Raw genomic sequence first — 19,389 nt, 5'->3', positions numbered from 1 at the left:
ACAAAGCCATGCTGTACATGGGTTGGAGTGGAAGATCCTGTAGAGATCTGACTTCAACCTGATTGAACGTAATGAATTTGGAACGCTGACTGCTTGGAGTGGAAGATCTCCGGCTATAGAGCGCTGACCCTCAACCATGTTCAACACATTTTGGATGAACTGGAAAACTAACTGCACCCCAGGCCTCCTCATCTCACCTACATCAGCACAACATCTTCCCAGAGGAATGGAGGTTATTATAACAGCAAATGGGGGCTGTGAAATCCTATTCCAGACACTCTTCCTGTTATACCAGTGTCTACCGTAAATTTCTTTTTTCACTCTATTGCCATCAAGCTCTCGAATAAAACCAGTAGCCGTATTTGCGAGGAGATCTACAACAAGAGCTCTGTTTTATGAGAACATAGAAGTTAGTGTATTTTTTCCTTTATGTCTTTGTCTTAATTTTTCATTTTTATTTTTCTAAGCAAATTACATGTCAGGATACATTGTCTGAACAATAGTGGATCTAAATCTGAACCTTGTGGGACACCATATTTCAATTTTGTAGACCATGAAGAATTTCCCAGAAGTTGCGGCTCCAAATGCTAAAAAGGGCTTTAAGAAATTGTCGTCTTCTGTAACACAAAGATTTTTCATGAGAACAATTAAAAAAAAAAAAAAAAAAGGGTTTCAAGAAGCTCTAAAGAAGAACCTCATGTCTATGTTCTCCCACACAAACACACCTTTATAGGCTCTTGTAGGAAAAGAAGCACATGTACAGCGCATGTACATATACTCTGCCACACACACACGTACACACTCCCACCACCATGACACCTAATACACCCTAGTTTCCATGGTGACGTCTCGTATTTCTTTCACATTGTCTTCACTTTCTTTTGTCTCCTTTCAGTTTTAATTCTGGAAAACTGAAACAGCCACTACAATGGTTTATGAAGCGTCGAAAACATGGCTGATTACCTACACAAAATATAGATCAAACACACACACACACACACACACACACACACACACACACACACACCAAAATTCTTCTTTAGCCGCCGTGTGTTAAAGCGTCAGACATGTCTTCCCTAAGGTCCACTAACACCCAGGTTTTTAAATTCACACACACACACACACACACACACACACACACACACACACACACACACACACCAAAATTCTTCTTTAGCCGCCGTGTGTTAAAGCGTCAGACATGTCTTCCCTAAGGTCCACTAACACCCAGGTTTTTAAATTCACACACACACACACACACACACACACACACACACACACACACACACACACACACACACACACAACGTACTGAGAGTGTAAATCTAACAGAAGGAACCATGGGGAGATTATTAAAGCCATTGAACAACACATAACATCTCCTACACATTGTCTGCCTCTGAATAAAGTCTGATTTCAATCGGATTCACGTCGATCCGATCCGAGCACTTTCCTGAACGGCTCTCATTATTATATTATATATTATATGATATGCTATATAGGGGTGTGGTTGCTCAGTGTTTAAGGCTCTGGATTACTGATCAGAAGGTTGGAGGTTCAACCCTAGTATCGCCAAGCTGCCACTCTCGGGGCCCTTGAGCAAGGCCCCTAACCCTCTGTGCTCAATGTGAGCTGTATCATGACTGACCCTGCGCTCTGACCCTAGCTTCTAAACAAACTGGGATACACGAAGAAAAGAATTTCGCTGTTCTTTTAGTGTATATGTGACAAATAAAGCCTGAGCTTCTTCAAAGACTATTGTGACACCCACCATTTTCAACAAACTGTTACCACAAAGTTGGAGCCACACACGTCTGAGATGTTCGTTCCAGCATGATGCCCATGTGCACAAAGCCAGCTCCATGAAGATCTGCTTCACATGGGTTGGATTTGGTGGAAGATCTTCAATGGCCTGCTGTTCAGATCTGACTATTGAACATGAATTAAAATGCTGACTGTGCAGAGGGGCAGATCTGCTTTACATGGGTTGGATTTGGTGGAAGATCACCTGCTATATAGCTCCACCCCCTATTGAACATCATGATTTTTTCACGCTGACTGCACCCCAGGCCTCCTCACCTCACCTACATCAGTACCTGACTTTACTAACACTCTTGTGACTGAATGAATCTCCAACAATATTCACAAAATCTAGTGGTACACCAGAAGAGCGGAGGTTTTTTATAACAGCAAATGGGGACTCCACGTGGAACGGGATGTTCAAAAAGTAAGAACTTTGAATAAAATGTATTAATATGATATTTATTACTATTAAACACTCCATGAAGCACTTGCTACTTTCATCTCCTGACGGAAAACTATCAAACTTCCATGTGTTATATGTACAGATCCTTTTTCATGTCTCGAATCTGTGCCTCTGAACCCTACAGCTTACAAACAGGAAGCGGTTTGGCCGAAACAAGCCCCGTAACAATCTATTAGCAGCCCAGCGTAACACCTCCAGAGCCAAATCGATGCTCATCAATAAGCGCTCTGAGAGTGCGGCGATACCGAACCGACATCGTAATGAGCCGAGGACGTGCAGGATCGAGCTGACGCAGCAGGTCACACATAACAGACGCAAGCTCGTTATAGCACCGGAGGAGAGGAACCGAGCAGACCCTGAGATCTCGTTTCGAAACCCTCGCCATTAGTTATAATGGAGCATTGGAGTGATATAGAAGCGTTCGCTGTTCAACTTTTATTTATTTTTCAATAGCACTTTTAACAATGGAGATTGTTCCACGGCGGTTTTCCAGATTTAAATAATGACAAAAATACTTTTTAAGGTGTCTTTCTCTATAAGTTGGCAGAAAAACTCCTTAAAGAAACCTTGAGAGGAACCAGATTTAAAAAGGGAACCTCATCATCGTCTGGAAGACACCAGACGTCTGTTCATCATTAGATTTATCAGACGTATCATCTACACCATATGGACAAAACTTTCTGAACACCTGACCATAAGATTGCTGTGTTTTATGAACATCCTATTCCACATGTAGCTCCTATTTACCGGGTAATGAGAACATTTTGGAGTTTTTGACTCCTTGGCGATAATAATAATGAATCTTTATTGGGTGAATCCCAGATGACGATGAGGTTCCCCTTTTGAATCTGGTTCCTCTTAAGGTTTCTTCCTCACACCATCTCATGAAGCTTTTTCCTGCCACTGTCACCACTGGAGATTTTCAAGATTATTTTATGAATTTAAATTACATCGTTGTAATTATTTATTATTATATTATTAATTATATATAAAAACTGAATCGAATTGATTTAAACAAAAAGTGTCTCCTTCATACTTTCTACTCTTCACCCTGAATCCATGAGTGACACGGCGACTCTCAGTCCACTGATCACACGGCGGTTTTATGAAGTAGATTCCTGACACACGACTCCATTCATTGCGACCGCAGTTAGTTTATGTTCACCAATAAAATCCGGTCCGCTGTAAAATGACGTGATTGACGGTTCATTACAAAAAGGCGGCTCTGATGAGCCTCATCCTGCATCGCATACGGTGGAAGACGGAAAGACGGTGAATAATGAAGTGCTTCTTCGTCGTACTCTGGATGCTCCAGTGTCATCGAGGAAGGTTCCCAGGTGTCGTTTTGTTGACGACACATGGCGGTTTTCCACCAAATAATTGCTGAAGCAACAAACCGAGGTCAACACTGATCTTGAGTAATGAGTCTAATGATTTTTATCTTAGCAGGGACCAACTGTGTCTACAAGGATAGGAATTGAGACTTTTGGTTTCAGTGAGAACTTGAGACCTCACTAAATGTGGGATTCATCAGGAATTCCATCTGTCACAGATTCAACAAGAGAGAAGATGTGATCAAACTCCCTCGCCCCCACAGTTAAACATGGAAGTGAAAGCTTAATGATTTGGGGTTGTTTTGAAGCGGGGACTCTTCCGGAAAGTGAAAGAAATACTACACCAACATGGCTCCCATTCCACACTTCAACACCATGTGAATCCGTCTGACTGCGGCTCATTAGATCAGACTTCGACGAGTCGAAGCGTACGTCTAAGTTCTGTACGTTTTATTTAAAGCGCAGACAGACGTCTGGAGTGATCTCTATCATGGAACGTCGTGCCCAGTCACCGCACCTAAATCCTAGTGAACTGCTCTGGGATGAAACTGGATCGTAAAATATATCTCCAAGAACATCTTACCAAGTTTTAGAAGATCCACAGCAAAGTATTTTAGCGGAATGTTTGAAGAAACGAACATTTTCACTGAAAATAAAGTTCTGTACATTTATAGATTTGTTTGGTCGAAGTCACTCTTCAGACCGTTAGTGTTGGGAAGATCGGATCATCTTAGTGACTCTTTGAATCTCGTTCATCAAAATGAATGAATCTTCTTTTGAGTCATTTGGTTCATTCATAAGCAGATCCCACAAAATGTCTACATACACAAACTTTGACTTTAGTTCCAATAATTTATGTGCGTATATATATATATATATATATATATATATCTACATAGCATCTGTGGAAATCACGTAATAAATGAACAAAGGGCTCGGACTAGAAGCGTCAGAACGACTCAATTTGGTTTCCTGCACATAACCTATGAAGATGCTTTGCTCATACACGTCCAGTTGAAAATGAACGGATCACTTTTTGAGGCGACTCGTTCTTCTGAGTCAGATAAAAGACTCGTTTGAAATGAACGAATCGTTCGTGAAACAGATCGTCGTCCGTGCCAGACTACATAGCACAAGTGGTAGCTTTGACATCGCAGCGTTGCTATTTCAGGACATCAGTGAGCCTCCGTCAGACGGAAGGTTCTGGAGTTTCGTTACGGCTGAAATATGAATGTGCACTTAACTACTACTCATTAGAATTAATCCATTATAACTAATCAGCGCATCTCTATCATCACCTTTACTGACATTTCTACACCCTATGCATGTGTGTGTGTGTGTGTGTGTGTGTGTGTGCATTTGTCAGCCTGTGCTACCAGTAATGAATTCCAGCCGTCTCAGTCTATCAGCCTGAGTAAGTCAGGCAGGCCTCAGTGGGATTGCCTCTGGCTGTTGCCCAAACACTACTGCACATGACTCCGCACACACACACACACACACACACACACACACACACACACACACACACCGAATGCACAACAAGGACAGTCCTCCTCACACGCACTCTCTATTGTCCTTCTGACTGTGGAATACAATGAGAGGATTTGCTTTTAAAAGCCAAACAGACTTTACTCATGCCAGTGTCTTGCAGCAGATGATGATTCTTACACAAACAGGAATTCCTGAACGCATACACATTAAAATAGGCATCACAACACACACACACACACACACACACACACATACACACACACACACACACACACACACACACACTATCGCACATGGTTAACTGTCATCTCTAAGCCACTTCCTCTTAAAAACAAGTCCTGTTTATACACACCGGTTTAAGCGACCTGCTCGAAATCGATCTGAGATCCGAGGTGTTTCTGTTCTTTTCGCGGTTACGCGTCTGCTCCGTGTTCATACGCCTGAGATCAACCAACACATTCCTGGAGTGACCGGTGACCACTTCTCTTCCTCCACCCTCTGTCTCTCAGTGCTTCCGTCGTCTCTTTCTCACAGGTGGAGATTTAAACACGGCTGAACAAATAAGGACAGTGTTGTCAATCCACTCCATGTGCCTGGCTGTCTCACACAATTCAGTGGGCACTTGGGGACACTTTATACAGCAACGTAGTGTGTGTGTGTGTGTGTGTGTGTGTGTGTGTGTGTGTGTGTGTGTGTGTGTGTGTGTGTGTGTGTGTGTAAGTCATGTATTATTAATTTTTTATAATAATATTCACATTTACAGCATTTGGCATAAACTTACATTTATCTCATTCATACAACTGAGCAGTTGAGGATCAATGAGGATCTGTAGGAGCTTGATCACCTTCTGATCAGAGATCCATTGAGATCAATTTTTCTGAGGAACATTGTGACACCTGGATGAACTTATTTCATGTGCATTAGGGGCCTTGATCAGGGGCCCGGGAGTGGCTGGTTGGTGTAAGTGGGATTTGAGTGAGTTTAGCTTTTATTTAGCTTTAATGTCGCTTTATTAGGCTTTAAAACAAAGTTATGAACTTTAAAGCAGGAACTCAGTGTTTGCATTAAAGCAAATAATCTACATGATTCATAGTGTAGGGAATGACTTCTCCAAATAGAAGTTTTCTTCATTGGTTTATTTTTTCATTATTGGAAAGTTGAAATAGATCTGAGCCTTGAGTCAAACCTGGGGTCTGAGTTCAGACACTTACCCCGTTAACCCGGTCTACACGACACCTTCAATATTCATTCACGTGTAATCCCTCATATCCACGAGTCAACCTGGAAAGTCATTGGACCACATCTCTGTATCACATCTATATTATATAGACAAAAGTATTGAGACACCTGACAATTCCAGCCATATGTGTGATGTCTCTAGATGTGGCAGCCTGAAATGTTTTTCCATCGTTTGAACTACCAGACCCAATCCTGCTCCAGCGTACACCATTGTCTACAAAGAAAGAAAAATGGAGATCTTCTTTACACAAGATCTCCTGCTATAGAAGACCCTATTGAACCCTATTGAACTCAAACCCTCTTCCCCTCACCTATATCAACACCTGACCCAAACACACAAACACACTCGTGTCTTAATAAATCCCACACAAATCTCCATAAAATCTTGAAGAACACCTTCCCACAAGAGTGGCGCTTATTATGACGGCAAATGTGGAACAGGATGTTTCAAAACCTTTTGCCTGTATCGTTTATGAAGCAAGGACTTTGCTCAGAAGAAATATTTCATCCTCTATAGTGTATGGGTAGCTGGTGGTTGGTGTGCTTCTCCTCGCTTTGATCCCTCAACCTTCTCACACATCTGCGTTTTTCTAGATTTTTATCCGCCATCATTATGCAGAAGAGTATAACGCAGCGATTTTAAGCTGAGCCACAATGAATCAGAGTCGTCAGCGTCTTCAATCTGACAGGAATATCCGGTCGGTCTGGTTGGCTTTGTGTGTGTGTGTGTGTGTGTGTGTGTGTGTGTGTGTGTGTGTGTGTGTGTGTGAGACAAAGAGAAAGAGAAAGACCTGTAAACACAAGTATCACCAGGTACAAAAGTGCAGTCAAATTCAATGTAGCTAATCCAGAGTCTACGTTCTATTCATGGAACAAAGCGAAAACACCATTCAGAATTTTCTAATCTAGAAACGCAACCACAGCGACATCTTTTCATGACACCACTTTCGAAGACGTCCTACATAATTACGTTTCTCAAAGTTTGTGCAGTTTGAAAAAGTCAGGTGTCCGGATACTTTTGGTCTGTTTTGTCCTTCATCAAGCTTTGCATTTGAATACAGATTGGAGAAAGAGAAGTTCCTGACTTTTGATTTTTGGAGAAGTTTATCGAGCAAATGGAGAAGATAAATATAAAAGTTTAGTCCCAGCGATGTTAGGAAGCTGGTGTCAAACATGACACAGAGTGTATGGAGCACAGAGGGTTAAGGGCCTTGATCAAGGGCCAAAGAGTGGCAACATGGCAACACTGGGGCTTGAACTCCCGACCTGCTGATCAGTTACCCAGAATGCAAACACTGAGCTACAACGTCTCATAAATTGAGTAATTATATATAGGAAAACCATTAAACAACGAATTATCAAACCTCCAGTCTCCTCTCTTGACTCCTGTATTGACTCCTGTTCTGATTCCTATTTTGACTCCTGTTCTGACTCCTGTTTTGACTCCCAACCTGACTCCTGTTTTGACACTTATACTGATTCCTGTTTTGACTCATGACCTGATTCCTGTTTTGACTCCTATCCTGACCCTGTTTTGACTCCTATCCTGACTCCTGTTTTGACTCCTATACTGATTCCTGATTTGACTCCTATCCTGACCCTGTTTTGACTCCTATCCTGACTCCTGTTTTGACTCCTATACTGATTCCTGATTTGACTCCTATACTGATTCCTGATTTGACTCCTATACCGATTCCTGTTTTGACTCCTATTGTGATTCCTGATTTGACTCCTATACTGATTCCTGATTTGACTCCTATACCGATTCCTGTTTTGACTCCTATTGTGATTCCTGTTTTGACTCCTATACTGATTCCTGGTTTGACTCATGTCCTGATTCCTGTTTTGACTCCTGTCTTGGCTCCTGCACAATCTAAAGTTATATGATAAATTTCACAGGGAGAATTGGAGTTGATTGATTGATTAATTGATTGAACAGGACACGGGATACTTTAAAAGCCGTGAGATCGCGCACTGAGCCGTCAGTGGAAATGACTCACCGTTTCCACAGTGTCGGTCTGCCTGCTTCTTAGATGTGCAATGAGCTTGTTTCATTTCCACGTCTGCTTTCTACATTAGCTGTCTGTCAGACTTTAACCTTCTGTCCGTCTGTCTGTCTCTACAGAACTTCCTACACGGGCCATAACAGTTCTAACGGGCACAAGCGCGCGCGCGAAGCGGAAGTGAGGGGGAGGTCGTCCTGTCTTTCAGTTTTTCTCTCTTTTTTCACTTCTCTTCTCTTGTGGTGGTGATGGTGGTGGTGGTGATGTTGTTGATTGTGATGGTGGTGATGGTGTTGGTGGTGGTGGTGGTGTTAATGATGGTGGTGGTGTTATTGGTGATGATGGTGGTGGTGATGGTGGTAGTGATGGTGGTGGTGTTAATGGTGATGATGGTGGTGGTGATGGTGGTGTTAATGGTGATGGTGTTGGTGATGGTGTTGATGGTGTAAATGATGGTGGTGGTGTTAATGGTTAAGGTGGTAGTGATCGTGGTGGTGTTAATGGTGATGGTGGTGATGGTGGTGATGGTGTTGGTGATGGTGTTGATGGTGTTAATGATGGTGGTGGTGTTAATGGTGATGGTGGTAGTGATGGTGGTGGTGTTAATGGTGATGGTGGTGATGGTGGTGATGGTGTTGGTGATGGTGTTGATGGTGTTAATGATGGTGGTGGTGTTAATGGTGATGGTGGTAGTGATCGTGGTGGTGTTAATGGTGATGGTGGTGATGGTGGTGGTAGTGATGTTGGTGGTGATGGTGTTGGTGATGGTGGGTGATGATGGTGGTGGTGAAGGTGGTGGTGATGGTGTTAGTGATGGTGATGATGGTGTTGGTGATGGTGGTGGGGGGGGATGTTTAATAAAAATAAAAAAACCAATTCGCCTCTGTCCGCCCCGCAATTCCATGGAAAGAGCGTGAAGGATCCGCGTCAAATGTATCGTTTGCGACAAAGGGTCCTACCTAACCCTAACAAAACACACACACACACACACACACACACACACGCGCGCGCGCGCGCGCGCCGATGCCTCCCGCTTTCCGATCACAGTGCACGCTTTCTCCAGATCATGGTTCCTGAACATGTCAGAATATCTCATGACCGCGGCCGGTACCCAGAAATGGATAAAAAAAACAAGCAAAACCCCACCAAAAAATATTGTGGACGCGCGTAAAATAAATCAATAAAAGGGCCATGGGTGAGAAGGTCCTACCTGGCTGAAACATACTTTGGAAATAGAAGATGACCAGGATGAAAGATCCCAAACATGTGGCGAGGACCATCCGGCAAATCCTGCTCATCCTCATCAGGTCGAACAGCATCTGTTTCATGGCTCGGCGGAGAGAACAGACGGGGGGACACGGGGACAGACCGCGCACAGAGACAGGGACCACCAGCACCAGCGTGCTGCCTGTGTGTGTGTGTGTGTGTGTGTGTCTGAGTCGCGATCTGATGCTGATGCTGCTGCTCGCTCGCTGCTCACTGTGGGGTTGCCAGATTGCAACCGGTTCAATGCAACAGATCCACCTCCTTACAAGTGACGTAGGCATAATACCCATATATGGACATCCGGCTTTATTCGATTGCCAGAACAATGTAAATTTATTTAGACATAAACTGTGACTTTTCCTCCATAAAACTTCATTCACGACAGAACATCTCACTTAAATAGTATTAATAACCACAGAACAATGTGTATATAAAAATTAAAATAAAATAATGTATAGATTTGTTTTTGTGTTTTATGGAGCATCGTTAACATAAGAATTACAAACTATTAAAGAAACAATGACGATGAAAGTTTCCTTATAATAAATTTGCACTAAAATATTTGCCAAGAATAAAAAACCACTGAGCAATGTACTGAATCTGTGGGGTTATGATTAAAAGTGTGTCCTGATTTTTGTCTTAAACAAAAAAAAAAAAGAACAGCACGATATTTTCACACAAACACAATTATAGACCAGATGTTTTCTTAATATAATGTAAAAGTGTAACAATGAGATAATGTATAGGAATTATTGCTGTGAATTACGTACATGTACAACGGTTCATATCCATGCATTATTATATTATATTATATAGAGGATAAGATGTTTGATTTTTGATCAGAAGGTCATGGGTTTAAATCCCAGCACTGCCTTAAATGTATTATATTATATCTACATTTTAACATCAGCATATTCTTACAGGTGCAGATTATTAAATCAACATATGCAGAAATGTCATTGTATATCGCCCTCAGTATAAACAGCAGTATTCAGACGAGTCTTTTGCACAGTCGGTCTATAAACTGACCCTCGTCTTCCTCACATTTCCACTTCACCACATTTCACATTAGTTTTCTAATGTGGGATTTTGCATATTTCTCACCTCACACTTTGTTATTGCACTAATGGACTGTTTACACAAAACTCTGCTCTTTTGCACACTGATCTCTTTGTATTGCTGCTCACCATTAACTTATTACCATTGTATATATACCTGTTCTCTGTTTATAGTAATAGCAATATATTCTGTTCACCGTTTACATCCTTCTGTAAATCTCTGATTATAGTAAAAGGCATCTGTAAATCATGTTCATAGTACATATATACTCATCTGTATATTACTGTTTATAGTCCTATATTACAATTCTATTAAATTTATGTAAATCATGCAAAAACTATATATCCTGCACTTGCTGTTATTGCACTCTGGTTAGACCCAAACTGCATTTCGTTGCCTTGTACTTGTACATGTGTAATGACAATAAAGTTGAATCGAATCGAATCGATCGTTTTTTTCCCCCATTTCATGTTACATCTATTTGATAATAGACTCGAACACTGCTTACGTATTTTTAGTAGAATCTCAGCAGTCCATTTTTACTTAAACGTGTACTAACGTGTGCCGTGTATTTTACACCTGCCTGGAACTGCCTGGTTTTTTTGTGCAAAACACAAAAGTATGAATGATTCATTCAAAACTGTTTTGAAAAGTTCGTCTTGTAAATGCGCTTTTTATTGAATCTGCGACCAAGTCAGTTTCTGAAATGAAAAAAAAAAACAGCTATTAAATCTACATGAACGTATGTGAGCTTGTGCAGTTTGCTACAGATGCGGTTTGGGAGCTCTGACTAGTGCGATCTCTGAACGTCCAATCGAAGGACCTGAAACGTGTTGGGGCGTAATCGGAGTAATCTGATTGGTTACATCAACAGCTTCAAGTAACGTAAAGTTTATGATTTAAAAAAAAAAATCCTGCTCTTTCTTCAGCAGCACGTGATGTGACGGCTGAAATCCGATTGGATAAAAACCTCCAACGTGTACAGACACTAGGTGGCGCTGCAGTGCTCTATAGAAAAGCTATGAAATGAAGAGAAGGGATTATTTAGAATAATTTAATACACAGTCATAGACAAAAATGTATTTAAACTTAAGTCATTAATTAATATATTAATTAGTTAATATATTGTATTTATATTATATATTGAAGCGTAATACATGACAAGGTTACAAGCATAATAACATGATGCATTTGATCCCAATCTGGCAACCTGAAGCTTAGATCCGTCCCTGGAGTGAACTATTCTGACTGAGTCAGAGGGGACGATGCATGGAGTCACAACACAACAACCCCCCCTGCTAAGAGAATAAGCTCGTCCATACAGTACTAAAACAAAGACAGTACACATCAACACATCCCTATACACACACACACACACACACACACACACACACACACACACACACACACACACACATTTCAATACATATTCGTTCATTCATTTATTACATTTATTTGCTCAGGAAGTCCTACTAATAAATCCTGTCCCAAGTAGCAACCATGCAAAACTCACCATTAAAGTACACATATTCATATAAAAACACAACATGCACAACACAAAGGTCACCTACTAAAAACACGCAGGTTATTAATACAGCAAATAAAGATTACATGTGGAATCGGATGTTTAAAAAGACACACATACCCAGTTTTAAGCTCAGGTGTCCACAAACGTTTGTCTATACAGTGTATATAATTATACATTCACTAACTACTTTATCACCATTACTGCTGCTATTTCATTAGAAAAATATCTACTGTTTTTTAGGATTATATGTTTAATACATATAATAGAATATAGGAATAAATGTACAATATGAAAAAAGAATAGTATCTATCTATCTATCTATCTATCTATCTATCTATCTATCTATCTATCTATCTATCTATCTATCTATCTATCTATCTATCTATCTATCTATCTATCTATCTATCTATCTATCTATCTATCTATCTATCATCTAATCATCAGGGTTATAAAAAAGTGGTGTTATGGCGACATCTGCTGGTTAGATTTTGCAGTTAGTAAAAAAAAAAAAAAAGAAAATCCCCTTTTTTTATCTTTCTGTTCTTTCAGTCTTAAAACTGTTACTTTTTTCTTGCTCTTTTTTCTTTCTTTTTTTTTTAAATTGCTTCTAGATCGACAGACAGACAGACAGACAGACAGACAGACAGACACACACACAGACAGACAGACAGACAGACAGACAGACAGACAGACAGACAGACAGACAGACAGACAGACACACACACACACACACACACAGACAGACAGACAGACAGACAGACAGACAGACAGACAGACACACACACACACACACACAGACAGACAGACAGACAGACAGACAGACAGACAGACAGACAGACAGACAGACACACACACACACACACACACACACACACACACACACACACACACACACACACACACACACACACATTTTATATATATATATAAAACATGTAGGTAACAATAGGTAGGTCTTCTTCTACTGGTATACAGCGAACTAAAGGTGTTGAGATTTGTCTCCTATATCCAGAAGGTCCTATTCTTCTTCTACATCTTCTTCTTCTTATATAGTGATCATCCACCTTTTTTTTTTCCAGCCCTTTCTGATCCATCCTCGAACAGTAGTACTTCTGGATGGAGGCCACTTAAAGTTGAAACCACTCTCTCCTGCTGAGCATGTTCTCCACATGAGCAAGATCCATGACGTGGATCCATGCTGAGTGAGGTTAAACCAAACAGAGAAAAACATGAAGATATATTTGGATTGTAATTCATATGAACTCTCAAGTGTTCGTTATTTTAACGTGAACTCTGATGGAACTCTAATGAACGGACATGTCGGTGTTGAAGATGAGGTTTGGATGAGACTTATTCTTTAGGTTCCTCTCAAGGTGTCCAGTAGATCATTTACCAGGGAAATGTCTATTTTTTTTAAGATTTTATAAATAAAATACGATTTCACTGAGCAGAAGGGATACAGGGGACATGAGGAGAAGAAGAAGAAGAAGAAGAAGGAGGAGTTGAATGGTGGATGTGTGAAGAAGAAGGAAACGTCACAGTGCTGGAGTTTAATGTGAAGCTTCTTTGTGATCAAATTTAAATGAAATAAGTGTTGAAAAGTGTATTTTGTTGTTGAGTGTTAAGAGAGAGGACTGGAGCTCTGGGCCTCCAGCGCGGGTGTCGTGGCTGTGACTCGGCCTCTAGTGGGAGCAGGAGGCGGTGCAGTATGGCGGCGCTCTCCGCGCTGGGACTGGTCCTTTCGCAGCCATTTTCTGTCCAACCACACGGCCGATCGCAGACGCGAACCAACCAGGGCTTCATTGCAGGTTTGTATCCGACTCCGGCCAATGATTGCTAACCGATTTCTCGTTAGCTCGAATGAAAATGTCCGTCGTCTCGGCCAGATCTTTTTTCGCTTCTTGTCCGTCTTCAAATGTGACATTGAAAAAGCAGGAAGTGTTGAGAATGAAGCCGGGTTCAGGGACCGGGGTTTCGGGGAGACTGGAGTCCGGGAGTCGAGGCCCGAACCTGGTCCTGCGCTCCGGATCTTCTTTGTTGAATAGAAACATTTACACCGCATTTTATACAAAAACTATCGCATTTCTCCTGGAATAAAATGTCCCAAAAACATTCCCCAAATGGGATTCTGACTAAACGGGGAGTTTTATACGGTGCTGGTATGTGATTTTTAGAGGAATTTGATGATAAAATCCGCGGTAAAATGGTGCTGCAGTGACGGTTATTTCAGCCGCCTGTAACCGCCGCTAGTCAGGCGGCTCCTTGGGTAAGCTAGCTGTGTTTACTCCTTATCAAACTTATTTTATTTATTAAGAGCGATAAGAATAATAGAAAACGATCAACACATATTTAAGATGAGTTTAATTGCAGTTTTCTCGGTTTTGTTTTATTTATATTGGCGGAATTCCGCTCTGTTTTTCTGTGTTGTTTTGAATGCAGTTGTGCTAGTTCAGAACAGGCGCGCTGACTAGCTTGCTAGCATCCCAAATATACCACCACGTACCTGCTGTGTTTTTTTTATTTATTTTTTTGCTATTTAAATGTAAAAAAAAAAAAAGCAATTTTAATGTTTTTTATTGTTTTTTTAAATGTATTTTTAGATGGACGGAGACAGCAGCACCACGGACACCTCGCAGTTAGCTATCACAGGCGATTATATGACCGGTGGTCACTACGTGCTACAAGCACAGGACGGTAAATAGATCATTTCTCATATCGCTATTAGTGCTTATTATGCCACAAAGCATCGCTGTTATAACACCTATGCGTATATGTCGTGTTATCTATGTGTATTGTATGCTACATTCCCACAACTAGGGATTGCTACCCATATATTTCGTGTCGAGTCGAATGCAGCGAATCGCCTCAAAGGAGTCGGTTCACGCCACAGAGCTCGATTCGGTTCACATTTTAGATCGTGTTTCTGCAGGGAATTAATCCTTCCTGCATGGCAACTGAGACCGGATTTAGTCTGTGTGTGTGTGTGTGTGTGTGTGTGTGTGTGTGTGTGGATAAAAATAAATTTTTAAAGTTGTGCTTCTTAGGGAGGCAAAAACTAATTATGGAATGAGTCGAGTGAATTAGCTCGGTTCGCGAATGAGAGTCGACTCTTTTTTTTTTTTTTTGTTTGTTTAAAACTGAGTTTACATCCTTTAGAATGAATCATTTCATGTATAAAGATTCATTTCTATTATTGATTTATTTTTTACTAATTTTAATTGTGTATCTGTGAGTAAATAAATAAATAAATAAATATATGACGATGTATACTAAAAAACAGACTTCTAAGATGCACGATGTCCGGTCATATTCAGTAAAGAATTTTATCCAGATCATTTTATACGCCTGAATTAGTAGTTATATTTAAAATACGGTCTATTAAAACGATTTATTGCAGGCCAAACGTTAGTCCTAGATGATGTCGACGTGGTGTTTTGATGAGCTCTCCTTCAAACGAAAGCGATGAGTTTAGTTTAGTTGCATGCTTCGATCATGTGTTCTGTATTGACCAAAAAACACTCATGATCTTCTTTAAAGTCTGTGTTTGTGGTTGCAGAATGTGGTACAGATGTCCGTGGTTATGTTTGGGTTCCTGGAGTTAGTGATGCTGCAGATTTCCAGTTACAGAAAAAAACCACGATTTTGCTGCTTTGCAAATGAGCTGTAATGCACTCTACACCGCCACCTATTGGTCGATTATAATTCTGCATTATTAATAGTTCGATGTTCTAGTTGCGTCGTAGTTTCTGTCGGTCTAATGCTCCGAAAACACGCTCAGCGTTCAAATAAATACCTGAATGCATGTCCCCTCGATCTAGATGACGGTGAGGAAAGTCTTCATGAGCACGACGATGGCAATGGCTGCAAAGACAATCTCCGAGAGCAGGATATCTACCTGCCCATCGCCAACGTAGCTCGCATCATGAAGAACGCCATCCCACAGACAGGAAAGGTTCGTGTCTCGGTCGTTCATTCGCCAGTTTTTTATTTGTTTTCCGAATAACCCTTAAATGTTCCGTTTTGCCCCGAAGATCGCGAAAGACGCGAAAGAATGCGTGCAGGAGTGCGTGAGCGAGTTCATCAGCTTCATCACGTCGGAAGCCAGCGAACGATGTCATCAGGAGAAGCGCAAGACCATCAACGGCGAGGACATCTTGTTCGCCATGTCCACGCTGGGCTTCGATATGTACGTGGAGCCGCTCAAGCTTTACCTGCAGAAGTTCAGAGAGGTACAGGTTCTCCCTCTCTTACACACACACACACACACACACACACACACACACACACACACACACACACACACACACACATTTCTTAATGTTAGTGCAGTGGAGTAGATCACGGGTTTTGTGGTGTTTTTCCAGGCAATGAAGGGTGAGAAGGGGATTTCAACAGTGGCAGTCGCAGAAGGCCTAAGTGAAGAGCTCACAGAAGACACTTTCAGTGAGTATTGTATTCAGTTGTGACACGTGAACATGCGTGCATCTTTTTGAACATCTCATTCCACATGTAGTCCCCATTTGCTGTTTTAATAACCTCCTGTCAACTCACTGGGAAGATGTTCCACTAGATTTGCTGTAGATTTGTGCTCATTCAGACAATAGTTTCAGGTCCTGGTGAAGGTGAGGAAGTGAGGTGAGGAGGTTTCTGGGGTGCAGTCAGCGTTCATGTTCAATAGGTTTGAAGCTCTATAATAGGAGATCTCCCACTCCAACCCAAAGCACATCTTCATGGTTTTGGAACAAGTTTGGATCTTCTAGTTCAAGCGCTGGGAAAATTTCATGCCCACACATCTGACATATCTTCGTGGCTGGGGAAAGTTAGGTGTCCCAATATTTTTGGCCATATAGCGTGGCGGTCGACTGATAGTGGATTTTACATTGAGATATGTAGGATCATACTTGCCGATAACCGATTAATTAATCGATTGTTTTTACGAATACTGGATTAAAAAACCGCAAAAAGAAACATAACATTTAATGTAAAATAGTACTAATCTTTTATTCCAAAACAAAAAAAAAAACAGTACTGATTCTTGAAAATGTTCTAAAAGAATTAGAATTTAAACTGTTTTAATTTATTCTGAATAAATAAAGTTACATTAAAACCAAAGACAAATAAACAGCATGCAGCATCAGTGATTCGCCTCTAGAGGCCGCTCTTGTACTGTATAACGTGACCTGGAAAAACGTATGGATTTTTTTTTTATATAGTTCCAGCAATCAACTATCGCTACTGAGTAGCCCTCTGATATAGCGGGTGTGTGAGTCCAGGCTCTAGTTTCCAGTCCTTGGTGGTGTTCTGGTTGAGGGCCCTAAGTGCCACTGTGAGGAAGCTCCTCCTAATTCATTCCCTGGTGGCCTTCAGGAAGCAGATACCGCTCCTTGACCAGTCTATTGGTCCTGACTAGTAAAACGTGGTAGTTTTTACAACCCTGCTTTATATTCACTGTTCATGTTTTTCTTTTTTCCTTTGGTGTTGCAGCAAATCAGTTACCTGCCGGACTGATCACAACCGACGGCCAACAGCAGAACGTCATGGTGTACACCACGTCATACCAACAGGTGTGTCTGAAGGTCCACAAACACATTTCGACGAGATACTTTAAAACCTCAGAGCTGTGTAGGAAGAAGTACATAAACCATGTAGTTAAAGTAGAGACACTCAGTAAAATGTGACTCCAGTAAAAGGAAAACTTTCTCTTGAGTAAAAGTACAAACGTACTTAAGTATCCAAAGTAGTGATTTATTATAGCTGTTGTTTATCACAAGACTCTTATCTCCTATTCTCTAATAAACTGAAAAGACTGTGACTCTTAGCACACTGATCTATTAATAGAATGATATTTAATGAATCAAACACTGATTAATTTCTATTATAATTATCATGAAAACAAAACCTTCATTTAATCCCCTTTTTTATGCGTAATTTTAATTTGGCTTCAGGTCTCCTTATTAAAATCAAAATGGGTTTAAAACAGAGCGTGCGCTCGACCCCGATTAGTTTCTTGCTGTGTTTGACCAGTTACGTTTTTATTCACTCAAATATTTTATATATATATATATATATATATATAAGAAAAATTGTATAATGATTTTGAGTGAAAAGTAAAATATTTGACTTGGAAATGTAGAGAAGGTAAAGTAAAAGTCTCCCCAAATGGAAATACTTGAGTAGCTTGGTGTGCTTGTGCTCGACTGACCAGCAGACTCACCAGACCTGAACCCCATAGAGAATCTCTGGTGTTGTCAAGAGGAAAATGAGAAACAAAAGACCAAAAAATGCAGATGAGCTGAAGGCAACTGCCAAAGAAACCTGGGCTTTCATACCACCTCAGTAGTGCCACAGACTGACCTCCTCCATGCCACAGACTGACCTCCTCCATGCCACAGACTGACCTCCTCCATGCCACACCAAATTGTGGCAGTAATTAAAGCAAAAGGAGCCTCAACCAAGTATTGAGTACAGATACAGTAAATGAACAGACTTTTCAGAAGACCAACAATTGGATGCTGTAGATTAAATCTATTCCTTTCACGTGAATGAGGAGACCCAAAACCCATGTAAAGCAGATCTTCATGGCGCTGCATTGTGCACAGGGGCATCGTCATGCCGGAACTGGTTTGGGGTTCCTCGTTCAAATGAAGGGAAAATATGTGAAAAAGTATCCCAATTTTTTCCCCTTATAGTTCATAGATCATTTACATTTTTAATTAAAGGATTTATTTTTATTATTATTTTACAAAAGACACATTGATAATGGAGTTTAACTGTTCTTCCTCTTTTCTTTGTTTTCTTTAGATCCCTGGTGTTCAACAGATCCATTTCTCATGACCTGGATAAGCTTGAGCTCATGCACTTGTCCACAGACTGCTCCGTCACCTAGTCAAGTTTCACAGGTGGCTTTGGAGGACAGAAGAAAGAGATTTTTGTACATTTTTTTTTTCTTTTTTTTCTTCTTCTTCCTCAGTGTGTAATTTCAAGCAGTCTTTTGTTAGTTCTCTAATACACATTCGTTTTTAAAACCGTCACATTCTCAGAGTGGAGACTGGCAATCGGATTTTCTTTGTTTTTGCTGAGTTTTCTGTCCCATGTGTTTAGGTTTTTAAAGAGTTTGTGGGCGGCTGGGTGGGGGTTGGGCGGGGTTGGGTTAAAACCAGGTTTACATAATTATTCACAATAAATGGATTCCATTGAGTTGAG

The 19,389-nt window shown here is 40.8% G+C and overlaps 2 protein-coding genes across 10 annotated transcripts in view; one reads left to right on the top strand and one right to left on the bottom strand.

The window, feature by feature from the left end:
- Nucleotides 1–9,831, bottom strand: part of chst11 (carbohydrate (chondroitin 4) sulfotransferase 11) — a 53,665-nt gene extending 43,834 nt beyond the window's left edge. The window contains exon 1 of one of the 2 annotated variants that reach the window (XM_083528013.1): nucleotides 9,544–9,831. In XM_083528013.1, the coding sequence (XP_083384139.1) occupies nucleotides 9,544–9,661 (118 nt within the window). In that variant the 5' untranslated portion in view covers nucleotides 9,662–9,831. The remainder of the gene's footprint in view (nucleotides 1–9,543) is intronic. The other variant, XM_083528014.1, reaches the window with a different exon arrangement.
- A 4,004-nt stretch (nucleotides 9,832–13,835) lies between these two features.
- nfyba (nuclear transcription factor Y, beta a) lies at nucleotides 13,836–19,380 on the top strand. Of its 8 annotated transcripts, none has more exons than XM_083528052.1 (7): nucleotides 13,836–13,994; nucleotides 14,787–14,880; nucleotides 16,005–16,138; nucleotides 16,218–16,415; nucleotides 16,551–16,629; nucleotides 17,671–17,750; nucleotides 18,988–19,380. In XM_083528052.1, exons 2-7 carry the CDS (start codon nucleotides 14,787–14,789, stop codon nucleotides 19,018–19,020), a joined length of 618 nt encoding a protein of 205 aa, XP_083384178.1. In that variant the 5' UTR covers nucleotides 13,836–13,994; the 3' UTR covers nucleotides 19,021–19,380. The 8 variants fall into 8 exon arrangements, with proteins under 8 accessions (XP_083384178.1, XP_083384174.1, XP_083384175.1 ...); XM_083528048.1 differs by having other exon boundaries at nucleotides 16,551–16,632; nucleotides 17,665–17,750; XM_083528049.1 differs by having other exon boundaries at nucleotides 16,551–16,638.
- The last annotated feature ends 9 nt before the right edge of the window (nucleotides 19,381–19,389 follow it).

Source organism: Silurus aristotelis, assembly GCF_946808225.1.
Source record: "Silurus aristotelis genome assembly, chromosome: 24".
Taxonomy (NCBI): Eukaryota; Metazoa; Chordata; class Actinopteri; order Siluriformes; family Siluridae; genus Silurus; species Silurus aristotelis.
Note: the sequence above shows the minus strand (reverse complement) of the source record. Positions and strands in the feature narration are given on the sequence as shown.

What these genes read in the sequence shown, in the direction of transcription:
- nfyba (XM_083528055.1), top strand. Translation starts at nt 13,895, where the DNA reads ATGGCGGCGCTCTCCGCGCTGGGACTGGTCCTTTCGCAGCCATTTTCT. An exon ending in CGTGCTACAAGCACAGGACG is followed by an intron (nt 14,881 to 16,004) that starts GTAAATAGATCA and finishes CCCTCGATCTAG; the next exon opens with ATGACGGTGAGGAAAGTCTT. An exon ending in ACCTGCAGAAGTTCAGAGAG is followed by an intron (nt 16,416 to 16,550) that starts GTACAGGTTCTC and finishes GTGTTTTTCCAG; the next exon opens with GCAATGAAGGGTGAGAAGGG.